We start from the raw sequence: 26,122 nt of genomic DNA, 5'->3' as shown, positions 1-26,122 counted from the left end.
AGTAACGGGTATAAAAACACATTCACACACACCCCCCGCACCATCATCAGGAATAAAACCTATTTTTAATACAATTTATTGGGAAACTAAAAAATATAGGGCTAGTTTATTTACAATTATACATTACTTAAATTTACTGAAATTTCTTAAAGTGAAACAAAAAAATATTAACAGTAGACAGTAACAAAAATTCTTATTGCGAACCCCCATTATTTTTTTTCTCTTTTTATTATAATTTTCATCCTGTTAGATATAGAACTAACCAACCCTGCTGTAATCTGATCAAAACGTACACAACAAAGTGTACACAACACGAGATTAAATTTAAGTTAAAAATATTTTTTTTAAGTATTTTATTTTGCTACACGCCTTTACATGTTATTCATTTTGTTTGGGAAATGTTATCACACAGCGTGAAAGAAACGTTAAATTTATTCAAGCAAAACGTAAGGCAAAACGATTAAGGGCTCATTGTTGTACGATTTTAACTGAAGAACCTGATGCCATTCTTTGAATTCTTGAATCCTAGTTAAGTTTTTATCAGCAATACTGGTAGAGGCTAAGTTTGAAGATGTTCGAATCCCAGTACAGTACTCAACGCCAAGTGATGGCAGCTTCATTGTTGAATCTAACGATTTCATAGATTTCCCACTGATGTTACTGAGCTCATTGGATAAATGTACATCTAAGTTGTTATTGTTACAATATACAGTAATAGCATCAGAATTCTCATTTTTTAGTGATTCGAGCGATGTAATAGGCGGAGATGGTTTCATATTGTCATAGGGTGAATTTTTCAAGTTCGGTAGTAGACTATCAGCAAATATTGAATTAAAAGATTCTAGCATTTTGTTGTTTTGAAAATCATTGCAAAAATCAACAGTATCATTTATTACTTGAATGCCATCTTGAAAATCTATATCACTATCGCCTAATGAAGTTAACATTGAATCTTCATCGCTTTCGAATTTGACCTCAGAAATCGCAGTTGCAGCGCACGTTTCAGTCTCAGGATTTAAATTATGGTTAGTGTAAGTTAAACACTTTTTTACATTAGCTTTCTTCACAAAAGAAGTATTTTCCAGTTCGCTATCATCATCATAACTTGAGCTGCTGCTACTGCTATAATTTAATATTCTTTCTTTTTTGCCTGAAGCATTATCCCTGGACAATTCGTGAGGGAAAAATAGTTTGTTGTGTAGCTTAACATCTGACGAGATATATGGTGGCTTTGCTTTTAAATTAAACAAATTTTTTAATTCTAGATCAATCATTTTACTTTGACTTTTGTCAGATTTTCGGACTGTACGCCGATAGGCAGAACTTCTTGACTGAGGGATTGTCCTGTTCACTTTAGCCAAATCCTTTGTTTTTTTTTTTAATGTAATTTCTGTTTTACCTGGAGATATATTTGTATCTTCCAGACACAAGTCTAAAATCGATTTTTTCAAATTTGCTGTATCGGATGTAGGAGGAGAAAATGCAGTCATAGAGTTTGCTGGAGAATTAATTTTGCTTGGAGTTTTTTTTATTGTCAATACAATGTGATTGCTGCAATTTTCTCCATCCCCTGCTGGACGTTGAACAATAGCATATTCTTCATTATTACTGTTCTCGTACTCATTTTTATAATCATTTTCCGTTCCATTTTCGCTGTCACTGCTGTTAAAATTACTAGGCAGATTTGAACAAGTTCCGTTTAAAGCAATCTTCATTCGCTTACGATCATGTTTCTTCTTTTTCGTAGCATAAATTCTTTTTTTTCTGCGTTTCATATCTGATTTAATGGTGTTTAATTGAGTGCTTTTATTTTGCAGATTTTTATTTAAATAGTGTTGATCTTCCTTTCTACCGGAGCAGCCACTACTGCTAGAACTGCTATAGGGACTGCTACCTTGACAACCGCGATTACTGCTTTTATCGCAGATGCCGTCATCCCGCACTTTATCAACGGCCAGCTTTAGTAAATTACAACTGATAGCATTAATGGAGAACGATTGCGACGGTGATAATTTTTCGACGTTGGTATTGACTTGCATTGGCACGTGGTTTTCATTATGGCTGTAAATAGCAGAAGTTGGACCATCAATATTAACATTTAACGGGTTGCAGTTCTTAAACGAAAGATTCGTATTTTCAGGGCTTTCGAAATAGTTTGAAATTATGTCATTATCAGTGGAAAAGTTAACACATTTTTTAAACCTTCGTCTAGCTCGACGGCACGTTGGTAAACACTTAGCAACACCAAGAAACGGTGAAATTAACGATTTAAAATTTTTCACCTTAGAAGGTTTAATACTTTTTAGTGAACTTAGATCTTTTCTTATTCGATCTAATGTTAGAAGTCCATATTTAGGAACAACATCAGCTCCATTAGTCACTGTGTACGATTCTATGGTATCCATCATTGTGTGCTTAGATTGAAAACTTGTAAATGATTCCACATTATCCCAATTACCATTTATGTTTGGTATATAATAATTATGCAACGCATTGATGTGAAAGCTGGTGACTTTGTTGGTTTGTATATAAAACCTTTGCCTTGCTACGCAATCAGGATCTTCATGAACTGTAAAAACAGGAAGAATGGCATTTTGTGTTTCACTTTTTCCTCTTTCTTGATTAGAATTGTCTAGTTGAACATCGGCGTTAATGTTGATGGCATTCAACGAAACATTTTGTGTAGATACGTCAAAAGATATGTTTTTGGTATCTGATTTATTTTTTTTTAACTCTTCAGCTCCAGCAATAGGCTTTTGAATATCATCCAAAATAAAATATAAAGGATCGTCGTTATCATCAAAATCTAGGTCAAATATGGACTTTACTAATTTCGGCTGAGTGTCACTTACTTCACCATTAACAGAACGGTTTGATATTTGAAAATTATCTTGATTATTGTGGCCAGAAATTTTGTCTTCAGAATTTAAACTTGTTTTTGCGTTGTACGACTGAATATCTGAAGTGGCATTATTGGATTCTCCTGATGTACCTTGAACTTCTTCGATAACTATGCAAGTACATGGTATTATTTGTTCTTGGTACACTCTCTCAATTTCAATTTCACTGAGCGGGCTGTTTAGGCTGTGAATTAGATGCATTAGCTGAGTCGTGATATCGTTAACATTCTTGGGAATCAAGTTTTCCCTGTTCTTTGCTAACGGTAAGCTCTGAATAGAATTGCTATTGCTATCCAACGAAGTACATTCCCTTATCGCTTGAGATTTATTACTATCGTGTGATGGATCTGAAGTGACGGTATCACTATCGGTATGTGCCAGATCTGTAAAAAGAGAAATGACTAGTTAAAAAAAATGTTTCTTTTGTAGTGAACTTTTCCGAATTTCTATATAACACAATTTTTGTATTTTCTTGGTGTATTCAAAAGCTTGGCCATGGCAATAGTTTGTAATAAACTTGCACTGCACAGGCGTTACTTGCATCAGCAATTTAAGGCCCCACTCTCCACTTTTATAGGACATCTGACGTTCCGACAACCGTATGACAGACAACCAAAGCACTTTACAAGCAAATCTTGCTCGTAGAGTAAGAGCATACACTAGTGAAGGGTATAACAATCATTTTAGTCAACAGATATATGGGCATATATACGCGAGTAAAACAAAATATATCAAGGGTGCTCCGTAAATCGCTTCAGCCTCAAAACCCGGGCATAACCTTTTAGTGATGCTCCGGACAAATAGCTTATATATTTCAGGTTGTTTCGTTTAGCTTCCAAAAACCAGAATGCGGTCGATGGTGCAATATTGAGTCATATTGGGCATGGAGTGAGCGGTGACACATTCGACATGACATAAAAGTCTAAGTTCAATTTATTATAAAAAATAATTTTAATACAATTATTTAAATAATAAATCCCCAATCCTTAAATTTTTAGAAATTTAAATGAAATATTTGCCAATCAAATACTGTCGTTTTTTCATTCGGTAACCATTTAGTCAATATCGAAATGGTTCGTGGAACGCCTTAAAACTTTAAAGTTATATGTTTTTGAGCGCCTACGTGCTCCATGCTCTTTACGGAATACATGTATTCTGTTTTCGTAAGGATAATCATTAAATGTTACGCTTATTAGATTATTCAACCGTTATTTGATCTCACCATCTATTTTACTTGCGAAGATAGCACTTCCAGAATACGTTTCCAATATATGTGGAGAATGCATTGAAGTGTCTGGAAAGATTTTGGAAAAATTTAAATGTGAAAGTTTAGCAAACTTACAAACAAACCTGAGCAAGAGGAAGTTGGCCTTGGAAATGTAGTATGAGATGTGAGATCTCGATTTATTGACGAATTTGAAATATTACTCGTCGATGATTGCATAGAAACACTCAATTTTCTGCTCTGAATTTCATTAAAAAGTTCTTTTGTGGTCTTAACCTTTTTAACAGTTGAGCCACCAAAAAATATTTGTTGAGATAGACTGGATGATTCCTTTGCAATAAGTGAGTCAACTCCTTTTGATCCTTTTTTTCTACCACGGCGTTTTGGGATCTGGGACGGCGAATTGCTTTCCAAGTACTCATGTCTCGTATTCGACTCATAGCCGATACTGACGGTAGGGATAGACATCTGATTCGCGGTGGCATTAGTTAACTGAGCATCAAATAAATTTTCAGCTTTCTTAACTTCGTCTACAGTTGAAGGCGATAGACGACTACATGATGCGTTTGAGTCGTAAGCACTATATTCATCTATTTTCTGTTTCTCAGACTCGGTGCTTCGGAACACATTGTTTTGTCCAGTCACAAAGTTTGTGCTTTTATGGTTTGAAAGATCTAAATGATTAACTGACTTAAACCTGCCGGTAAAGGTCAATTCGTTCGAGTTTAGTCGAAATTTATTCTGCGAATAATTCAATGTAGCATCTCCAGATAAAATTGAGCTCATGGAGCTGTTTGAAAGGGAAAATATTTCTGAAAATAAATAACATTTTAATATTAATATTAAAAAATTTCCAATTCCAAAGTACACCTAGCCAAGCATATTCTGATTCGTTAAAAACTATTTAATAACCTCTCTTACACGTTGTCATCTCACATTGTTCCAAATGAATTTTGTTTGGATCTTTCCTTTTAATTTTAGCCTTTATTTGTTTACTCATTATATACCAGAAAAAGGTACGGGGAAAAATGCAACGACATTGCAAAATTCACCTTTATAAAGGGGAATTCATTAAAAGTGCCCTCGATTTTTTCGTCATCTGAATAGCTTTTACATCTTGAAGCAATTTAATCCGTATTTTTCCATATTTCTGACATTTTTCAAAAGAATGGGTGTGACAGTTTTGGGCGGTTTTTGGTCGTTAAATTCGGCGGGGCAAAAAGTTTTTTAGGAAAATCGATAGAAATTTACAATATTAATAAAAAAAAAATATCAAAACATTCAAAGTCTGCGTGGCAGTTATGGCTTGTCGGCGTTAGATTGGGATTGGCAAGATGGGTCAATAAACTTAATATCAACTTTCTAGCTTTTATATTTCCTGAGACCTCGACGTTCATACGGACGGACATGTCCAGTTCGACTCGGTTATACCGAGCACACATGACGTGGAACAAGTGGAAGACTGTGAGCTTGCCCGACAAAAAGAAGTTCAATCTTGATGAACCGGATAGTTATAGTTACTATTTTCACGATAAGCGAAAATAAGAATGTTTCGTAAGTCGGCATAACATTGTGCAGATGTAGTAAAGTCGTGGGAAGTCATTTTTTTAAGGAATATGCGAGCTCCAGTTTTTCATCTCAAAAATTAACTCCAATGCGTACAAGACTGTAGTCCAAAAGGATTTCCTCCTGATTTCGGAGATGTAGTGTCATATTCCATTGACGATTCAACATGAAAACGCTGTATTGAATTGCTGGAGTGGACGTCTCAAAAACATTGGCAGGCTTTTGTCAAGGAGACTATACGAAGGAGGTCAACAATTTCGCTAAGTGAAATTATCCTTATCAAATCCTTACCAAACCGTATATTTGAAAAAATTAATAAATATGGTGGGTACACCACATGTTAAATAAATCTAAAACTATATCCTTAATTATTTAAAATGACCAGTTATTTGAAATTTCGCTTTATAAAATTAATGTATATTTTTATTAAAAAGTTTTGGTGGTTGAGCCAAAAACTATAGAAATTTTTTGTTGTTCTTAAGAAAAATAATATAAAAACAAAACAAACATAACCATGATCATGAATATATGTACATATATACAGCTGTGTTCACTGAAATAGCAGTGCTTATGACCTGCGAGTTTAAGATACAACATCCTATGTTTTACACTTTTAATGGACAAATTTTCTTTTAAATATCATTATGTATTTAAATTCAAAAAATTCAACCAATGTTTTACCTTAATTTCTTCAATATTTTCAAAAATATGGATAAAGACAACAAAAAGACATAAATTCTGATGTTCAATAAAACAGCAGTGTTAGGAGAAAATAGCAACAAAATTCAACATGAAACTAACTTAATTTTTCTTATTAATAGTTTGATTGGGGTCTAATACTTTGTTGCATGGAGTCAGCCAAGTCCTGGCATCGTTTGGGGGGAATATGAGCCCATGCACAACTTGCCAAAGCTGAGCCTTAGAAGTCGGGGAGTCCTTCGACACATAGGGTTTTTCGGTCGGGAGGTTGTGCTGGACACGGCATTACGTCTATTTCATTTTGGGTACTCCAAATCTTAGCCGCTTTAGGATCATTATCCTGTTGGAATGTCCATTTTAAGGTCCATGTTCCACCAAATAGAATTATTTTTGACTGAAGCAAATATTAAGCTATTTTGAGACTGGCAAGTTTAAGTGGGTTTCGTGGGCTCATTGCACTTAAATTTTCATTCAGTATTCGTCGTCGAATAGGAACGTCGCTGATTTCCAAGTTCAACTCAAACTTTATGCCCCTAGAGGATGCAAAAGGATTAACCTTGCTGAAACGAACTATGCGTCGATTTTCTATGTGTGGTTTTACGTGAGGCACCACGATTTTCGGGCTTTAACACTGAGGGGTTTTTTGAATTACTGTATTTGTTTTACCCTCTTCCTAAGCTTAAGAAGCAACTTTCATTTTTCCTGGGAGCAGTGCTGACCTTTACCCACTAAAATAAAATTTGTTGTATTTTTTTTTTGTTTTGTCTCTTTAAAAATATTAACCAACTTAACCAAACTCACTTATTACAAAATATTGATCTTTTCGGGACTTTCCGTTGGACAAAATCACACACTTATATTTTAATGAACAGCCTATCAGTTCGAATTTGCTAAAATGTAAGGATAATAAGGATAACATGAAAAACTAGCGGGACTTTTTTTTTTTTTTTTTGCTATCTAGACAGTCCATTTAACTAAATAAGTGAAATGAATGAATTCGTTTCCGAAATATCTTAATATTACTTAGTTTCTTAAGCATTGCCATTCCAATGAACACAGCTGTATATGCATGCTTTGTATGTCCGCAATGGTCTTCTTTACTGCGATGCAAACTACCTACTAAATTCTTAATTCCCGAATGTTAAAATTAAATGTATCACGGCATACTTGAAATTATAGAGCAGATTGTTCTCGTGAGCAGAGCTTAAGTAAAAACAGTCAACAGGTACTGTTAAACCATTATCCCTGCAGGGATATAGAAATACAAAGATATTTTAGTTATAAGTATGTTGATGTAACAAGCAGTAGGAAACGTTTCCATTTCTATAAAGTATATATTCTTGATCACCGAACGAGTCAATCTAGCTATATCCGCCTGTTCGATCGTGTGTCTATCCGTATGAACACTAGAATCTCAGGAACAATAGAGGTTAAGTTGGTTTTCGGTCGTTAGAGTGGGCGTGGCAAAGTTCTGAAACAAACTTGCACAGTGTCACTATTACTAGAATAGGTATGCTTAATCTCAACACTCTAGCTTTTATAGTTTCCGAAAACCCAGCATTTAAAAGGTCGGAAACGCTTCATTAAATATTTTATTCAAGAAGCCTAGTATGCCCTTATAATCTACAAGTAATGGGTAAGAGTTGCATACCGAAAAAAAACACTATGATTAAAAAAAATGCAACTATCAGTTCTTTTCAATTAAGATTAACTCGGTTGTTGATATGTATATATGTTGATATATGTATATTACTTTAGATTGAAGTCCACGTTTTGACGAAAGGCACCAATCGAAAGAAAACGCAATGTAAGATTGCATACCAAGACATTAAAATAATATGGGTTTGTGGTAACATTACCCGCAACAAAAATGTATATAAATTCTTCATAAAAATGTGCATAGGCTAACACCATATTTAAAAACAAGGTTAAAAGTATATTCCCAAAACAAGATTTTGGGAAAATATTACTTTACCTTTTTCGGTTTATTTTTCTGATTGCAACAAAAACTTATTTTTAAGTACTGAATTTATTTTGTTCCTGTTAAACAGATCACTATTAAATGCTTTAGTTCTACTACTTTTGGAATAACATGCTAGTACAGCGGAAATCAGCTTTAAATAACTAAAATTTCCTACGCCTAATTCCTAAGCTCCTGAGGGTAGAAACTTTTGGTGCAAGATATTTCCACATGCTGTCTATGCTTTTCACAAAATGTGTTAGTAATTTTGGACAAGTGTCTTGGTAAGCGTTGGATATGAGTAAATGCAGCTGCGTTGCAAACTGACTGAAATCAATAACTCCTCTGCAAGGATATAATTAAATACAATCAAACACAAATACAATTAGTCATACCTGAATCTGCTGTCAGAGCAGCCTGTTGGAACCCGTCGCTGACTCTTGCACCAAGTCTGTTATTTGTTGCAAACTGTCCTCTGTCCTTACTTTTTTTTTCCTTTTTTAATTTTCGTTGTCGAGAGCTTGGTGTAGATGGTATTGGAAGTGGCGCAGGAACAATTGATTTTGATTTTTCCTGATTTAACAAACTGTGATTGTCATTCTCATCGGAATCAGACGCTATGTCAATAACAACCGAAGCTTCCTTTATCTTCACGGTGCTGTCATCGGTCAAGTTAAACACCGAATTTATCGAATGATCTATGGCGATTGGCAGAGGAGAGGCTACTTCGTGGCTACTTCGGATGGGATGCGAATGTCGCCGGTCCTTGTTAGTATGCAATGTCGTTGTAGCCAAGTTTTCGTGGCGATCGCTATCACTTATACTATTTACAAGGTTGGAGAAGTTCGGATGAAGCCGGGTTTGTATACCCAAAGGCGGAGGCTCCGCAGAATCGATATTAGAATGCATATCTGTAACTATATCCTGCGAAGGAACAATTGGTTCGCTAATGAAGCTGTTGACAGGGGACTTAGCCAAATCTACTGCTGGCTGTGAAGAAGAAATTTGGCTGGGATGTGTCAAATTTTCAGTGGGGGTTTGCTGAATTCCCACCATTTCCCGCCACTTTTTCAGCAAGGATTTTGCACGTCGAGCCAAATGCTCATTCTTGGTCCTTCTTCTGAGCTGATTGATGTACTTAGCTAATCTGGTGGCCTCCAGCTGCTCCTTGGTGATAGTTGTGCCCTCCAATGCACATATGACAGAGACCACTGTATCCATATTGACGACCTAAAAACATCTTTTTATAAACTGTTTTGTTGAACATGTAATAAGTTTCCTTACATCGTAGTTTTGATCGAGTGCCTGGGATAGGTGAGTAGTAAGTTCCTGTATTTGGATTTGGTTCATTTATATCTTGCGGTATACAAATATTGCCCTGATCCAAATTCAAGGGACGGCGAAAAGCAAATACTGTCAAGTTGGATCAAAGATAGTATAAAAACAAAGTGTATTCACTTCACGTTGTTAGACCGGTATAAAGAAAAGTTTAAAGTACCAGAAATTCAAAAATTAGAATTTACGAATGAGTGCTGTCTGTGAAACACACACCAATATAAGACGTATCTTGCTCAATCGTTATGCTTACAAATATAAGGTGCACACTTCGAATGTTAAGTCTGTGCTTCCCCAGCGCACTTCCTTCAATATGAAAATTTGTATATTTGTCACAAAATAAAGTAAATTAATAATTTGTGATTGACTTCCCGACTTTATTATAATTCGCCATTTTTACCAATGACAGCTGTACTTCAAGGGTGGAAGAAAATCGATAAGTATTTAGTACGTATCGATATATTTTCACGTGAATTTCTTTTAACTGAAAGGCCTGGCCAGACGGGTATTCAAAAGAATTAAATGAGAAGTGTGTTATACACCAGTGTGAAAATTTAAGAGATTATAAATTACTTAGGTCACCAAGTCAACTTTTTAAGCTAAGTTCGTGAAAAATTACCACATTTAAATGCACATATATGCGAAAATGATTTAAATAAGAAAAATGTAAGATATGGTGAATTAGAAATGATTAAAAGTTAACAATAACCAAAAGTCAATAACGGAAGGGAAAATTACATTTGTGTTATTTTTTATCTCGTTGGACAAGAAAATTTAACGAGATATATAGGAGCGGCCCCTAAAAAAAATTTTATATATCCTGCGTCTAGCGTTGCACTTTATTTTCTTATGGACAATACTAAAATAATAATTTTAAAATATGTACTCAAATATGTACTCAATTTTTTATATCCACTATTTATAATTTACTAATTAAAAAATGATTGATTTTTAATTACTTGTTATAGTCAATCTCCAGCTGAACAGATAATTATTTGGGCTTCTCGTCAAAAACCGCGTTACGAAATCGCCTGTGTGATTTTTTTTTGTTGTATTTTCCTAGTGTAATTGCGATATAGATGGACACTCGCTTCTATGAATACCCAGTGTAGCAAAAATGCTTGTGCGACCCGTTCACACTGGGTAACATTGATGATGAATTACTTAGAAAATTATACAAACCGTGAAATAAGTACTATTACTTAAAATTCTAATAATCCGTGGTAGAACAAATCTTCTATTGGCCCATATTTGTAAACGAAATATTTGTTGGTGCGTAGCACGTTTCTTCAGATATACAATTGGGACAATAAATAAAAAAAAAAAAATCTCGCGAGAGTGGGCTTGGCAGTTTCTGTGCGATAATTATGCGTGGCACCATTTGGAAACAAACTTGCGCTGCGTCTATGTCTCTAGACATGTATAGGATCTAGTACACCCTTTTAGAAGTATAAAACTTGTCAAGTATAAGAATTTGGTTGGCAAAAGAATGTATAAAAATATTTATAGAACCTTTTTTTGTTTTTGTTGTTAATCACGATTATATTGAACACAATTTCATGAGGTGTTGTAATTAAAATTATAAATATATATTGTAAAATTGATTAAATAACTGTATCCTCTATCGTGCTATCTCCTAGTGGAAAACCTGGTGGCTAGTGGAAAATATAATTAGATTTCAATGAAAACAGTATAATATACTACTACTATATGTGTTTTTAAGAGTATTTAAAAACGTGAACACAAGATAGCCTCTGCTTATGGGTTTCACCATATCTTCCTGACCTTTTATGCAAACTCTGGTAACACTGAACAAAGTGATTTATTTATTAAAATTTAACTGCAAATTATACATGAAAAGTAATTACCAACAACGCCATGGCAAAATTTAACCAACTAGAACATGTCGTATTTGTTTTTTTTTTTGCGGTCACTTTCCGTGAAACAAAAAACGTTTAAAGTTCATGCCAGAGGTACTGCAATAGTTTTTAATGGTCATTCTCATTTTTGAAGAATATCGGACATATTCAGTTTGATATATACAAAAATGTATTAAAATTATATTACAAAATTATGGATGAAAAAAATATGGCACGGGTCAATCCACATAACCATACAACCTCAAATAAAAAAAAAAACAAGTAAAGATTGATTAATGCACCTTGTAGGATTTCTAAGGAAATGGGTTTATGCAAACAAGAAAGAAGACCTAGGGCAACCTAGTGCCGTTTTTATTTATTGTAATTGTAACTTGTGGACGTTAAATTGCGCGTGCCCAAAATGTTGTGTTGCCTATCGATATAAGTTGATAAAAAAAACCCTTACATATTTTTATTGTCGATGTGGACGGCAGTCCACTTTTAATACAAAATGTTTAATAAAGGTTCGTAGCAAAAATAACACCGATCTAAAACGAAATCGTAACGATTATGTGCTCCTTTGAGAATTTTATCTTAGCAGCTCTATTTTTTTGGCTTATGAAAGGCTTCTTTCGTAATACTCGACCATAAAAATAATGGTATAAAAATACCATAATGATCATGTAATACAAGGCACACTGTATCATGACTATCTTCTTGCCCATTTCGTCCTTGATCTGCTGATAATTTTGGTACCGATTGCTTGATGTTTTCATTAGTTTTTTTTAGTGAGATTAAGGTCCTTTTTGGCTTCTATCTTGGATATGGTTGTCCCAACCGATTCCTTGAATAATATAGTGCACGTTGATTGGGCTTACGGACACCATTTCCCCAATACCCCGCTGACTTTTTACACTTTAAATGGGTTTAAGGACACGTTACCGCTGCTCAATGGATGTGCCAGGTGGCCTGGCGATCAATCGTAGAATCCCATAGAATATACAGTGGTGGACACCAATTTAGCACACTATGCATGGTCGATTTTCTTTTCATATTTTCTCAGTTGTTAAAATGATTAGATCAGTAATATTTTATTGTGCGGGTAGGTTACTAGGTAGAGAATAAGTACCGTTATTTTCACCTCTCTAGCTTTTGTATTCTTTCTTTGCCATTCGATTTTATCCAGACACCCCCAAAATTGGCTTGACACGAATTTAGCACACTTGACAAAACAGTGTATTTTTATACAGTAAAAATTTTTTTTTTTTTTTTACTTTTAATATTATGTTGGATATCCTTTATGCTTATATACTTAAAGAAGTCTATGTGGCAAACTCTCCACCAAAGCTGCGCATCCCTTCTGCGGTATGGCAGACCAAGCATTTTTTATTGTGCTCTTTAGTTCATTTAAATTGCTGGGTGTTACAAGTCCAATCTGCTTCTGAACATCCACCCGAAAATTCTGAGAGGGACTGAGCTGGCCCCTTCATAACGTCAATAATGCTATCCTGAAGGCAACTCTTAACTAGTCGTGAAGTATGCTTGGGATCGTTATCGTGAATAAAACGCCACTGTAACGGTAAATTATCATCCGCATAGAGGATCATAACATCAGAGATTATTTTTGTATAGACTTGTTGTTCCATCCGTTGATCCATCTTGTGTACTTCACCCACACCATGCCAAGAAAATGCTGCCAACAACATTACACTTCCTCCACCATGCTTGACCGTCTTTTATGGTGTGTCGTGGATGGTGTTGCATGTTCGGAGGACGCCAAACATACTTTTTTCCGTCTGATCCAAGTTGACAAAACTTGGATTCATCGCTCCAAAGCACATTTTTTCAAAAAATCAGAGACTTGATCATATGCTCCTTGGCGAATTTAGTTCTTGCCTTTATATTTTTTTTTGTGCTATACATCCACGTAGATTTTTTTCATTAAGACGTCTCCTTATCGTCCTGGAAGACACATTTACTCCTTGGGTTAATGAAATTTCATTTCTAATCGCCCTTGAACTTATGAAGGCATCAACTCTGGACGCTTTTTGAATGAGGCTGTCCTGGACAGGCTGTGGTTTTACGGGGTTGGCGTATTTGTTTTTGCCTTTTTGCATTACCATTGTTTTCAACATGTTTCAAAGCGTTATAAACCATTTTTCGAGAGCAGCCAAGATCCTTTGAAACATATGAAATAGATTTTCCCGCCAATTTCAGGATTTGGATGAAATCTCGCTGTGCTTCAGTACACCAGCGACATTTACACATTTTAAACCGAAGTTTTTTGTATATACCGAAGTAATAAAGCACAATTAATTAATTTAAGATCGAAAAAATTCGCTTGCTTCCAACAACTGTAAGTATAACGATCAAAGTGCTCAAGTGTGCTAAATTCGTGTCCAGCCAATTTTGGGGGTGTCTGGATAAAATCGAATGGCAAAGAAAGAATACAAAAGCTAGAGTGGTGAAAATAACGGTACTTATTCTCTACTTAGTAACCTACCCGCACAATAAAATATTACTGATTTAATCATTTTAACAACTGAGATAATAAGAAAAGAAAATCGATCACGCGTAGTGTGCTAAATTAGTGTCCACCACTGTATATGTATTAAAATTTAATGTTATGTTTAATGTAAAAACAAAAAAAAAATCATTGAATATAAGCATACTGCACGAAATAAGCTGCGGCATTAAAACGAGCTCATTATTTGTTTTTTTTTTAATTCTGTTTTCTTGAGCCAATTTAGAAAATTAATTTTTTGTATTTGAAATTAAAGAATTCAGTGTTAAAATAGCCCATTTAAATTTTTTTGAAACCTCCAAAAGTAGGACGGCAGTGCGTTTTAAACTTTTATTTTTCAACTGCACGAAATAAGCTGCGAGCCACTGTATATACTTACATTTTTCACTTCTTTGAAAATATCGATGTAACTTAAGTAAACATCGATGTTAGCGATGATTGAAAAAAAAACAAAAGAATACCTAAGAATACACATATATGTATAGTATATATGTACATATATTTTGCAACTCATTTTGGGCCATTTTGGTGGCCTTTGGGTGGTCCAGTCCACATGCATATCCACACCAACCATGCAGTCTATATGAATAATTTCGATACAGCTGCCCCTAACAGAATAAATTATTTTACACCATTACTTTCACACTTATATTGATTTTATTTCAGGATCAATAGCCGAGTCTAACTGGCCATGTCCGTCTGTGCGTATGAACTCCTCGATCTCAGGAACTACAAAAGCTAGAATGTTGAGATTAAGCATGCAGCTTTCACAGACATAGACGCAGCTCAACTGTTTCCGAATATTTCCACACCCACTCTACCGCGCACAAACTGCCCTAAACTGCCACGCTCACACTTTTAAAAATTTTTATTCACAAATTTTATTCGCAATTTTTACCGATATTCCAGAAAATTATGAAATTTCTCGTTCGCACTTCCACTAGCTGAGTAACGGGTATGTGATAGTCGGGGAACTCGATTATATCGTTCTATCTTGTTAAATTTGAGTTCTTAATAGGTTTAGCCTGTGAGATCGTATATTGGTCAAAAATAATACAAAATAATAAAAAAAAATACATATATATCTGAATATAATATATTATTTTTTAGCCTGTTTTCATTTTTCAAAAGTGTGGGCGTGCCAGACTTTGGCGGTTTGTGGGTGGGCGTGGAAAATCGATAGCAATTTTCAAGACCACTAAAAAAATATCACACATTTTCCAAAAGTGTGTTTTTTTGTGTGGGAGTGACTTTTTTGGGCGGTTTGTGGATCTGTATAGTTAGACATGGCCAGATTGCCTCGGCTAGTGTCCTAACCAAGAATATACTTTAGTGTGTTGGAAATGGTTTCTTATTTTTGTCTTTTCAACAACTTTTGAATACCATTTTACTTGACGAGTAAAGGGGATAAAAGACACTGATCCGTAATCAATTAACAATTCTAAGAGGTTTGGGATTGGTGAAAATTTAAAAATAAATGTTATTTTTTCCGCCATCCTCTAAAGACATATTGATGCGTTGTTGAAATAATATTTTTAATGAAATTATTACCCATGGAAAAAAAAATTTCTTTGAAATTTCAAAAAGATATATTTCGTGTTCTTGTTTAATTGGTTCCAAGCCATTATGCTAGTATTCTATTTCTCCCTTTTAATATACAATTGATTGGAAATAATTTTTTAATTCATATTTAATTTATGCGCATTTTGATTCAATTGCATTGTATATGTTAAGAATTAATTAGGTTAGAGTGAAAAATAATATGACGAAATGTACACTTAGACATGTTGTTCATATACAATACATGTGAATTATATTTCTTAAATTTGCATTTAGATTACTAGCACATTATAATACCAGGATTATGCAATAGCGGCTTACGGCCGGAATAGGAATACTATAATGTTATAATAACAACATCGTAATATGTTTACTAAGTATGCACACAAGCCAATCTATATAATAAAATTGAAAGTATTTATGAAAATCTACAACTAATTAAATATATGTAATATATACTTATGGATTTATGTGGGTTCTATTAAACTAGTTTTGCGTATTTGGCCGCATACAAATTTGACATGTACATATTTGTATATTTTACAAATATTAATCGATACTAACTACCTATTTGTTTATGCCTAATCTGGGGTATATTATTATGGCTACAGCATTGGTGCGTAAATGGCACAAAAATTGGTTCTCGAGGGCGAATGCCCTGTGAACTATGGTTTCACAAATTATCTATATATGTATATTTATGTACGTGTAATGGCACTTGAACTGAAACTTAAATGATTACTTTAAACAATGACTATCCTATTCATTTTGTATTTACAAACTGATTTTATTTGTATTATTGAAAATATCTTTTGAGAATTGGCACTGTTTGCCAGAATTGTCACTATCCCGGTTGTGGCCTTCGGTAACCACCATCCTAGTCGTCCAGCTCGCGTTGAGATGCAAGTTCCACATCATCGGAAGAAAAGCCAGAGGGCGATAAGCTTTCCGGGGGATAGAAGAACTGCTGGGGGGATGTGTGTCCACAGTCATGAGCGGTGGAAACTGCTGCAGATGCCATATCGTGCAAATGGTAAACAGCTGCAGCGGCTGCAACCGCGACTTGAGCATTAGATCCCCCGGATCCCTTTGGACAGGCCTCGGCGCAGAGACTTCCAGGGCTACCACTGACCCCGCCTGTACGGCACCATAGCTGTCTCATCTCAGCCCTCCGATTTCGCATCAGGACTTTATATTCGGAAATACGCATCTTTTTACCATCCACGATGCAGGTGCGCTTCGGTCTAGGTCTATAGCGGTAGTCCGGATGCTGCTCCATGTGAAGCTTCGAGAGCCTTGACTGTTCTTCGTAATACGGCTGTTTGTCGGCATTGGACATAGCTTTCCAGCGAGCACCAAGAATTTTTGATATATTCGAATTATGCATGTCCGGACAAGCCTTTAGTATCTTTCTTCGCTCATCTTTTGCCCACACCATGAACGCATTCATTGGCCTCTTTATGTGTGGCTTGTTGTGCACGTGGACGTGGTTGTCTCCGTGCCCATGTCCTTGACCATGACCATTTCTTAGTGGCTGCGATGAAGGCGATGAAGGTATAGGGCCTAGTTGACTTGAGTTTATACTTTCTGGGTCCAACGCAGCCGATCGTTCTGAATTCGTACCACAACTATTTACTGAGTCACGACTCATGCGTGTTGCCCGTGATCCTCCAGAACATACGACAGCTGAGTTCCACACTCTTCCCTAGAACGAATTAAAAAAAACCCTCGTTAATAACCTACAAACTGTATTCGGCTTTAAAAGAAACAAGACCGAGTGATATAGTCGACAGAGATCGTCGACATCTTGTAATTCAGATAATAAAGATAATTCAGATATTATATATTACACAAAGTGAAAGTGAGTTTCAGAGTTGCAAGGGGCCATACGACAAAATATAAATGGAAAGAATTATGTTCCAATTTAAGTTAAAAGTTAAAACCAAGAAACAGTTTGAAAATTAAGTTTGGTAGGCCGAAAACGTGCTTTTAAATAAAATTGATTTTAAAAATATTCCGCAATAATATTGGTACATACGTGACTTTTTATAAGGGGCGACTCTATCTCGGCATAATGTGGTTGCCCCTGATGCCAACTGAGGGGCGGGCTAGACACAACGGGAGTAAGGCTTTCGCTGTTATCCCTTTGAGAAGAGCTGTTCGGCGACGAACTTGGTGATCCCTTTGGCTTGCTGAGATTAAGTGGAGCATCCATTTCCGAGTCTTGGGCTTCAGAGAGGCTCGCAAGGCTGTGATTGTCTGTCGGCGATGGTGGAAAGTTTTTGGAAGAATCAGCTGTTCGACCATGTGGCGATTCCGGAGGTGTGTTATGGCTGTAGGAGAGGATTGCATAAGGGTGATTTTCGTATGTTGGGGACTCCGGCCTTGACAAGCAGAGCCCCCCATTGCCGCCCCTTCTCATTTCTCCAATTTCCATATGGGGATTAGATTCTGTGTTCGGTAGCTCATTACCACTGGTCGATAAAGCGACTATATTAGTGTTGTTCGAAAAACGGTTGCTGTTTTTGTTATTGTTGGCAGCTGCTACTGCTGCAGCCGCCAGAGCTGCTTGAATGTGCGCAGCTGCCACAGCCGCAGTGGACCACATAGGAGCTAGTGGCATTTTGTGTGTGCTGGATGGCTCACTTTGTGGGTGACTGTGAGGGTGGGTAGGGACAGATTGGGGACTCGAATGACCGGGAATTAGCTGCAGGAGCTGTTGAGCAGGCATTGGGGGCTGTAGGAAGGCCGGAAGGAATGGCATAAAGTTTCCGGAATTTACGGAAACTGCCTGTTGCTGATTCTGGGGATTCGATGCAGAAAAGCGACCTGCTCCGAACTGGCTGCTCAGTTGATTGTGCAATTCCTGAAGGCAGCTTTCGTGCTGCAGTCTCTGCACGTTCTGAAGGCGTTGTTGCTGTTTAGCACTCGCATCAATGTCGGTCATGCTAACGTAATGAGTCTGGAAAATACAACAATTGGAGGTACATAAATTCAATTGGAAATCACATTTGACCTTTAAATAACTGTCGACGTACATAAACCAAAATAATATCGTCTAATTGTACCCTTGACGAGGGTACTTTGCATCAAAGTGAACGAGAAATTTGCGAACGCATAACGTATACACATTTTTACACCCGTTACTCAAAAAAAAAAAAAAAATGGTATACTAGGTTCGTTAAAAAGTATGTAACAAAGGTAGAAGAAATCGTGTTCGACTCTATGAAGTACATATGTATATGTTTACATATAATATATTTTAATAAGGAACATTTGTTATTTGTTAATTTTTTTTTTGTCTAGCCAATTTCTATAGATAACCAAATATATTTTTAGCTCTTATTTGAAATTCCTACTTCGTACTCCCTGAGTAACGCGTATCTGACTTTGCATAGTGTTCTTGAAGTCTTTGTATGGTTTAAATAGAATATGCGTTTCCAATATACGGCAAAAGTTGACAGACTAATAAAAATATACGTCCGCATTAGGAACATTACCCACCACACAAACTACCAATTTGTACGTGGATGCAAAATATTTTAAAAGTGGAAAAAGAATTCACTTCTTATAACTAAACAAAAATATTAATTTCCACGGATTCACTCTGTAGGACAGAAGTTTACAAAATAAAGATAATACTGATATGCTGTAAAAAAAAATTCGTGAGTTTACAATTGCCTAAAAATAAAAGTTTTATTGACACCATGTCCTCTGAAGATTTTATGAATTAACTCGCCGATGAGGCAGCAAAAGTAGACCCAAATCTACCTTAAATCACCTTAAATCACAAAATACATACCGACCTGACCAAAACCTGAAAATCTGAAACCTGAATAAATTTGTTGGCAAATCGATAGAAATTTATAAGACTAAAAACAAGAGAGAATGCTATAGTCAAGTTCCTCGACTATCAGATAGCTTTTACTCTACTAGTAAAGGTTATAATAATTGGAATAAAATATTAAAACATTTGCAAAAAGTGTGGGCGTGGCAGTTTATCACCTAATTTTTCAAAAGTGTGGCCGTGACAGTTTTGTGCGGTTTGTGGACGTTATAGTGGGCGTTGCAACATTTGAAAACAAAATTGTCTATGTCTTTGGAAGCTGCATGCTTAATCTCAACATTCTAGCTTTTGTAGTTCCTGAGATCGAGGCGTTCATACGGACAGACGGACGGACAGACAGACATGGCCAGATGGACTCGGCTATTGATCCTGATCAATAATATATATACTTTATATGGTCGGAAACGTTTCCTTCTGAATGTTACATACTTTTCAACAAATCTAGTATACATTTATACCATTTATACCGGTATACTATTTTGGTAATGTCACCGCTTTACCAAAACTGGGCACCTTTTGGAACGATTTGTAGTTCGCACTTCCCGGTGCTCTTTATCGATACTTTTAACCAAAACAAACAAGAGAGAATGCTATATTCGAGTTCCCGGATTATCAGATACCCGTAACTAAGCTAGTGAAAGTGCGAGCGGAAACTTTTATCATTTTCTGAAATATCGGTAGAAATTGCGAAAAAAATTGTTTTTAAATTTAAAATGATTTCAAAATGGTTGGCGTTGCAGTATCAAAACATTTTTCAAAAGTGTTGGCATGACAGGGTTTGACATTTTGGGGTTGTTAGAGTGGGCGTGGTAACATGGGTCAACAAAGATGGGCTGCGTTTATGAAATCTCTGGAATCCGCATGCAAGTTTCTGAGATCTCGATCTTCATACGGACGAACAGATCCTTATCAAGAATATATATATTTTTTATATTCGAAAACGCTTCCTTCTACCTGTTACTTACTTTTCAACGAATCTTGTATACCCTTTTACTCTATGAGTAACGGGTATAACAATTACGTAGTTGAAGGTCTTGACTTTTACTTCTTTAAGCTTTGATTTTGTTAACTAGTTTCAAAATATGGACGACGCGAGTATATTGATTTAATTTGACGATCTTTAACAACTGATTATAGATGATTATGTCCGTCCGTATGAACGTCGAAATATCGGTAAGTAAAACTAGAAAATCGGTGAAAACTAGAAAGTTGAGATTAAGCGTGCAGATTCTAGAGCGCAAGTTTGTTTGTTGCCTCACCCATTGTAACGCCCAGAAACTACCACGCCTACTCTAATGAATAATGTTTTTTAATTAGGGCCACACCCAATAGAAAAATGTTTTGATTTTCTTTAATTTAATCATTTGTCTTTTTAATTTGGAGTATTAATACTCCAAAAATGTTCCACTCTAACACCCACAAACCAGGCAAAACTGCCACGCTTAATTTGTTTAATAATTTGTTATTTTTTATTGCCAATAATAAAAGTGTTAAATTTTTCATTCGCACTCCCACAAGCTAACGGGTCTGATAGGCAAGGAACTCCACTATAGTATTCTCTTGTGTTTTTGAAAATATTTTGATTAGAATATAAAAGTGAATAAATCTATAGAACTTGTTAAGGCTATGGTAATGAATCACATTATTAATTTTTGTACAAAATATGAATCTATCCTATAAACCATTTTAAAAAACTTAAATTTGCTCAGAATCCTTTTTAAATATAATTGGTTCTGTTCTTAGCGTTCGAAAGTAGGGATTTTTCACTTAAACATGATTAGTTTGCGTGTTTTTTTTTTATCACTCATTTACACTACTTCCAGTTTTACTTGCATCAACACATGTTATAATGTTAAGATTTCCTTGATTTGCACTCTCACACTAGCCATGGGTGTTTCTAAATATATCAGGTGGTTCACCTTGCGCATCCCCAGGAGTTGTGCCATTACAGTTGTGCCATCAATCCTGTCGAGCAATTGAAAAATTTTAATAGGGAGGATGGCCCGAAACATCTGCGCCTGATTGGCTAGAGCAATGCGACACAATGGCAAATCGGAGTGTGACGCGTATCACTATCGGTATCAGTACCCGTAAACGTCACTGCATATCCACACCGTCCCTCCACCGCCACCGACCAGTTTGTCTGTTTTGTTCTGCGGGCAGCGTTCGGTATACATACGCTGTGAAATCGGGCAGTGTATCCAAGCAACTGTTCTGCTCTAACTTCCGAATCCACTTGTCGTTCTGTGCGCACTTAGAGTAGCTCTCGTCGTCGCAGACGCCATGGCATCTACTTCTCCGGTCGAGCCATCGCGGGAAACTGACGACGCTGGAATATCCGACTACAGCTGAGGCTGAATCTTCGAGACGCTCAGAACGCAGCAGCTGCGCATAGTGGGTGCAGACATTGTAACGACTGCGACTACTGCTTCGAGCATTGACACTTATTTTAATAAATTTTGAAAAATTAAAAAAGGAAATTAAAGGAAATAAAGTTTTGCATTGGGACTCATTTCCAATTGTGGTATAAGCATTATCTAAATTGGTTTGAGTTTGGACACTAGCATAGGGGCTGAATTGCGGCCCATATAGGAAGAACTTAAGATTTGTTGACCGATTTGCAAAAATCATAGGCACTCTTTTTCACAAAAACATAAAGCTTAACTAAATCTTGGTATCCGACCGAGAGCAAAACCTTCCTCAGTTTTTTTTGGCGTTCCGCCCCACTGTGCACCTTTTTGCGCTCTTCGCATTCATTTATGCTGCTCTCCGCTTCCAAACTGGCACTCCCCCCATTTGGGTCACGAAACAGCTCGCCGAGTGGTTGGTTGGGGATCGACGTAAATGTGTGTGGGCGTGGATTCAATTGTTCTGCACATACATATTGTTGCACGAATTACGAGAATTGTCTCTTTCGCTCCTTGTATTTGAAGCCACGGTTTTCTATCTCTCTCTCACTCGGCCCCATCCCCCCATCCCATAGAACTGTTTCTGTCTCTGTCTAGCCCGTAGGCGAGTACGCGTGTCCCTGCCGAGTGAATACATGAATGCCGAGAAACAAAAACCTTTTTGTTTCTACTCGACTCCAAAATCGATAGAAAGGAAGCCAAGGAGGGCATTGTACAACACAATCGTACCTATGTACAGGGAAACTCCGCCCCTTTTCGTAGTGGTGGTTACTGCTCCGCTTGTCTCAGCCAATTGTCTCGTCAATTATTTGCTATTGTACTGCAGTATTGCGTTTCGGTTGGCGGACGAATAGCGGGAAGCCGGTATATTTATAAGAAACACATGCCTATGTGGGTTCGCCTTTGCAACACGTACATGTGAGTGATTATGTACCTGCCCTTTGGCCTTTAAATTTAGACCATGTACGCATGGGCGTAGCCAGCTCTGTAAGACCAGTTTCTGCACAAATCATATATTGTAGGGACTAAAAAGTTTGGAAAATGTAAAAACACCTATTAAAATATGTATATGGAAGAAAATAAGAAATGACTTCACTCGTCTCATGAAATATGTCACTTAGTGCTTTTGGTATATACTCTTAGGCCATTGATTGCTGGCATTATAATGTGAAAAGGTAAAATATCAGGTTCGATTATATCGAGTGTAAATTTTCTAAATGCTATCTATGCTTTTTAAACGAAATTGTGTGGCTGTCGAACCATTTAAATTATGCAACATACTCGATATACGAAATTTTGTGAACTACAATTTTCGAAAAACCATCTACTTTATCGGAAAGAAAGCTTTAAATAGCTTCATACACCTAGAACACCAGAACTCCTGAGACTAGAAACATGATATTTGTCGCAAATAACATTACCAATTGCTTTCTATATTTTTTAAACTAATAGCCAAGACAAGATTTTGATGGCCTTTTCAAAATAAATCAAGCCCACCTCTAAATTAGCAAACACACATTTTTTGTCAATATTTAAAATTGGTGCTTTAATAAGTCTAATGCCAAACCCAAATGAATAATGCTTGTTTTATGTTTTACATTACAGTAATTCACAGTTTCAAGGTGACCGAACAGCATTAGAAGAAGTCAAAGAGGCCCGCCCGAAGCATTAGATGAGACAACCGAACTTGACCATACATATGATGCATTGACCTTTAGCATTCCTAAATGAATACTTTCCTACGCCAGACTCTATGGAGGTCCGCACGGGATTCAAGATATTGTTTGGTGGTAAGCAAAACAATTTAACAAGATATTCCATCCCCAAAGTCCACTCCTCATTCACCCACGGAGCTCTTCCGATGAGCTGCGCTGGAAGAGTATACTTGAAGGTTTGACATTGTGTCGAGTTCGTTTCGCGGCGTTAATGAGGTGCCGGGGTACGGGTCTGCGGTTTCTCCTAGAATGAGAGCCGGAGTGCTCATATTCATATTGTTGGTGCAGATAAGAGGCCCTGGGAGCTCAAAGCACTTGCGGCTTTAATTGAAGCAGAGGCTTTATTCTTATTTTATTTTATATACACGTATGTAACTAGTGTGTGGACAACCCCACATTGCAAAAACCCACCACCTTATGGTCCAAACTTCAAGTGATAATTGAAAACAGCAACAGCAATTTGGCTGTATTATAGAACACGCACTCAACAATTAATTAATCGGCTTTAAAGTCGAAAAGCTTTTAGATTTCTACATTTTTAAGGCACAACTAAGTTTTTGTAATACCCAAACAATAAATGAGATGAAACAAAACGGAATATACAAATGAAGTACAATTTAATAATGAAAATAAACAAATAAATAAATAAGTCTGACCGTGGTGGGTGGTTGTCAATAAGGGAAGCGAATGGCTAAGGGTATTTGAAACAGAGTGATGCTGAATGTCAAAGTAAACGAATCGAATAAATAAGTAAAGACAACATACGCCCAAACATCAACAATAAAACCGTACCTACATATACACAACAGCTCAAAACGAAACGGAGCGCAAACAAAATAAAATAACGGAATAAAACAATCAGGAAATTGTCCTTTGATCTTTTTCCACCGACCCACCTTCAACCCATACCTAGGATAGCGTAATTTTCGACTGGTTCATAGATGCTTTTAAAGGCATAACCAAAATAAACGAGATAGACAAATGCAATTGCAAATACAAATTGTTTAAGTCACTTTCGATTATGGTTGTGTTCTGTTGGAAGTTAAACACGCCTTTTCCTTACATAGGAATGTTGGGTTTATTAGCTGGGTTGGCTTATTTTAATTTGTATTGGCAATGGTGGAACCATTTTCTAAGACCTTGATAAACAAATCATGAGAGAACACATTTTTCACTTTTGGGCGGTTTGTGGGCGTTAGATTTGGCGTGGCAAAAACACTTTTGGATTCCGATAGAAACTGGCAAGACAAATAATAAAATAAAAAAAAAATTTTTTAATTGTGGGCGTGGCAAAAAATGTTTGGCAGACATTTGAAAAACAAATAAAAAATAAATGAATTGATACGCATTTTTCAAACCAGTGGGCGTGGTTTGTAGGCGTTAGTGAGGGCGTGGCGAGCCGTTTTTTTTTGCAAATCGACTAAAATTTAAAAATAACTAGAAATATACAAAAATTTTTAAATATCAATATTTTTCCTGAAAACATTAGGAAACAAACTTGCGCGTCCATGTCTCGGGAATCTGCATGCAAGTTCCTGGCCAGATCGACTTCGCTGCTTTTGATCCTGATCAAGAATATAATGTCGGAAACTCGTCCTTCTACCTGTTAAATACTTTTCAACGTATTTAGTGCACCCTTTTACTTTACGAGTAACGGGAATAAAAATCAAAAGAATATTTTAACGTGTGATCGTGACAGTTTTTGTCGGTTTGTTATTGCGGCAATTTTCTGAAAAAATTCGTCCCCAGGATCTGAATACTTTATCTGAACTTTCTAGCACTTCTATTCGGTAGACGGAAAGACAGACGGTCGGACTTCGGTATACCTATAGGTACCGATAAGTTAAAAAATATTTAAATATTTTTGTTAATAATTTCAATTGAAATAGCATTGTCGGACGAACCGGTTGGGTTTCACTCAACTGTTGATCTAGATGGAGTATATAAGTTAACTGGAGTCATTTACATATTTCTTATGCCCTTAGTTTAATGCAAGCGCATCGGAGCTTTTGAGAGAAGAGCTAAGCTTTGCTGAGGAACGTAGGGTAAAGATAATAGATGTATTCTGTAATAGGCAGTCGATATTTGGAGATCAAAATAAAAATATACAAAAACTTCTAAAGATAATTTATATGTTCTTCATGGGGTTGAAAATGTGTAATTTTCTCAGTTGCGAAGTTCTAGCTCAAATTCTAACATTCTGACACTCACAATTCTAGTATCTTCATAGTATTAAAAGGACACTTTGACCCTTCTATTCAGGATCAATTTTATCTTGTCGCTGCATATATTTTAAGAAAATTTAGTGTACCTTTGCGCCGTAAAAATATATGTACATATGAGAGTACCATACATGTACATACATACATAAACTTTGCATTTGGATGTGTAAATGTTGGTTAAGCTGGGTTGTGTTTATATCATTCGGCGTGTTCCCCTCATACATATCTCAAAGTTGCGGCAATCTTCTCCTCAATACTCTAGCGGGGATGTACTTTTCTTTTATTTTCGTTATTTATTCATC

At 36.1% G+C, this 26,122-nt stretch overlaps 2 protein-coding genes across 8 annotated transcripts in view; both read right to left on the bottom strand.

The window, feature by feature from the left end:
- Positions 1-414: 414 nt before the first annotated feature.
- On the bottom strand, positions 415-10,138 carry LOC6555842 (mediator of RNA polymerase II transcription subunit 26). Of its 4 annotated transcripts, XM_001982672.3 has the most exons (6): positions 9,939-10,138; positions 9,635-9,763; positions 8,746-9,580; positions 4,251-4,937; positions 4,123-4,194; positions 415-3,283 (listed from the first exon to the last, which is right to left on the bottom strand). In XM_001982672.3, exons 2-6 carry the CDS (start codon positions 9,698-9,700, stop codon positions 432-434), a joined length of 4,512 nt encoding a protein of 1,503 aa, XP_001982708.1. In that variant the 5' UTR covers positions 9,701-9,763; positions 9,939-10,138; the 3' UTR covers positions 415-431. The 4 variants fall into 4 exon arrangements, with proteins under 4 accessions (XP_001982708.1, XP_026839007.1, XP_026839008.1 ...); XM_026983206.1 differs by lacking the exon at positions 9,939-10,138 and having other exon boundaries at positions 9,635-9,895; XM_026983207.1 differs by lacking the exons at positions 8,746-9,580; positions 9,635-9,763; positions 9,939-10,138 and adding an exon at positions 8,529-8,695.
- A 5,495-nt stretch (positions 10,139-15,633) lies between these two features.
- The window catches only part of LOC6555841 (transcription factor SOX-5), a 35,678-nt gene continuing 25,189 nt past the window's right edge, over positions 15,634-26,122 (bottom strand). Inside the window, exons 1-4 of one of the 4 annotated variants that reach the window (XM_026983181.1) lie at positions 21,655-21,922; positions 21,395-21,440; positions 17,667-18,590; positions 15,634-17,333 (exon numbers count right to left, since the gene is read on the bottom strand). In XM_026983181.1, coding sequence (XP_026838982.1) covers positions 16,506-17,333; positions 17,667-18,590; positions 21,395-21,421 — 1,779 coding nt within the window. In that variant the 5' untranslated portion in view covers positions 21,422-21,440; positions 21,655-21,922 and the 3' untranslated portion in view covers positions 15,634-16,505. The other 3 variants (XM_015153201.2, XM_015153202.2, XM_001982671.3) reach the window with 3 other exon arrangements.

This window comes from Drosophila erecta, unplaced genomic scaffold (genome assembly GCF_003286155.1).
Source record: "Drosophila erecta strain 14021-0224.00,06,07 unplaced genomic scaffold, DereRS2 tig00000294-arrow-arrow-pilon, whole genome shotgun sequence".
Classification (NCBI taxonomy): domain Eukaryota; kingdom Metazoa; phylum Arthropoda; class Insecta; order Diptera; family Drosophilidae; genus Drosophila; species Drosophila erecta.
This window is presented reverse-complemented; position numbering and strand designations above follow the sequence as displayed.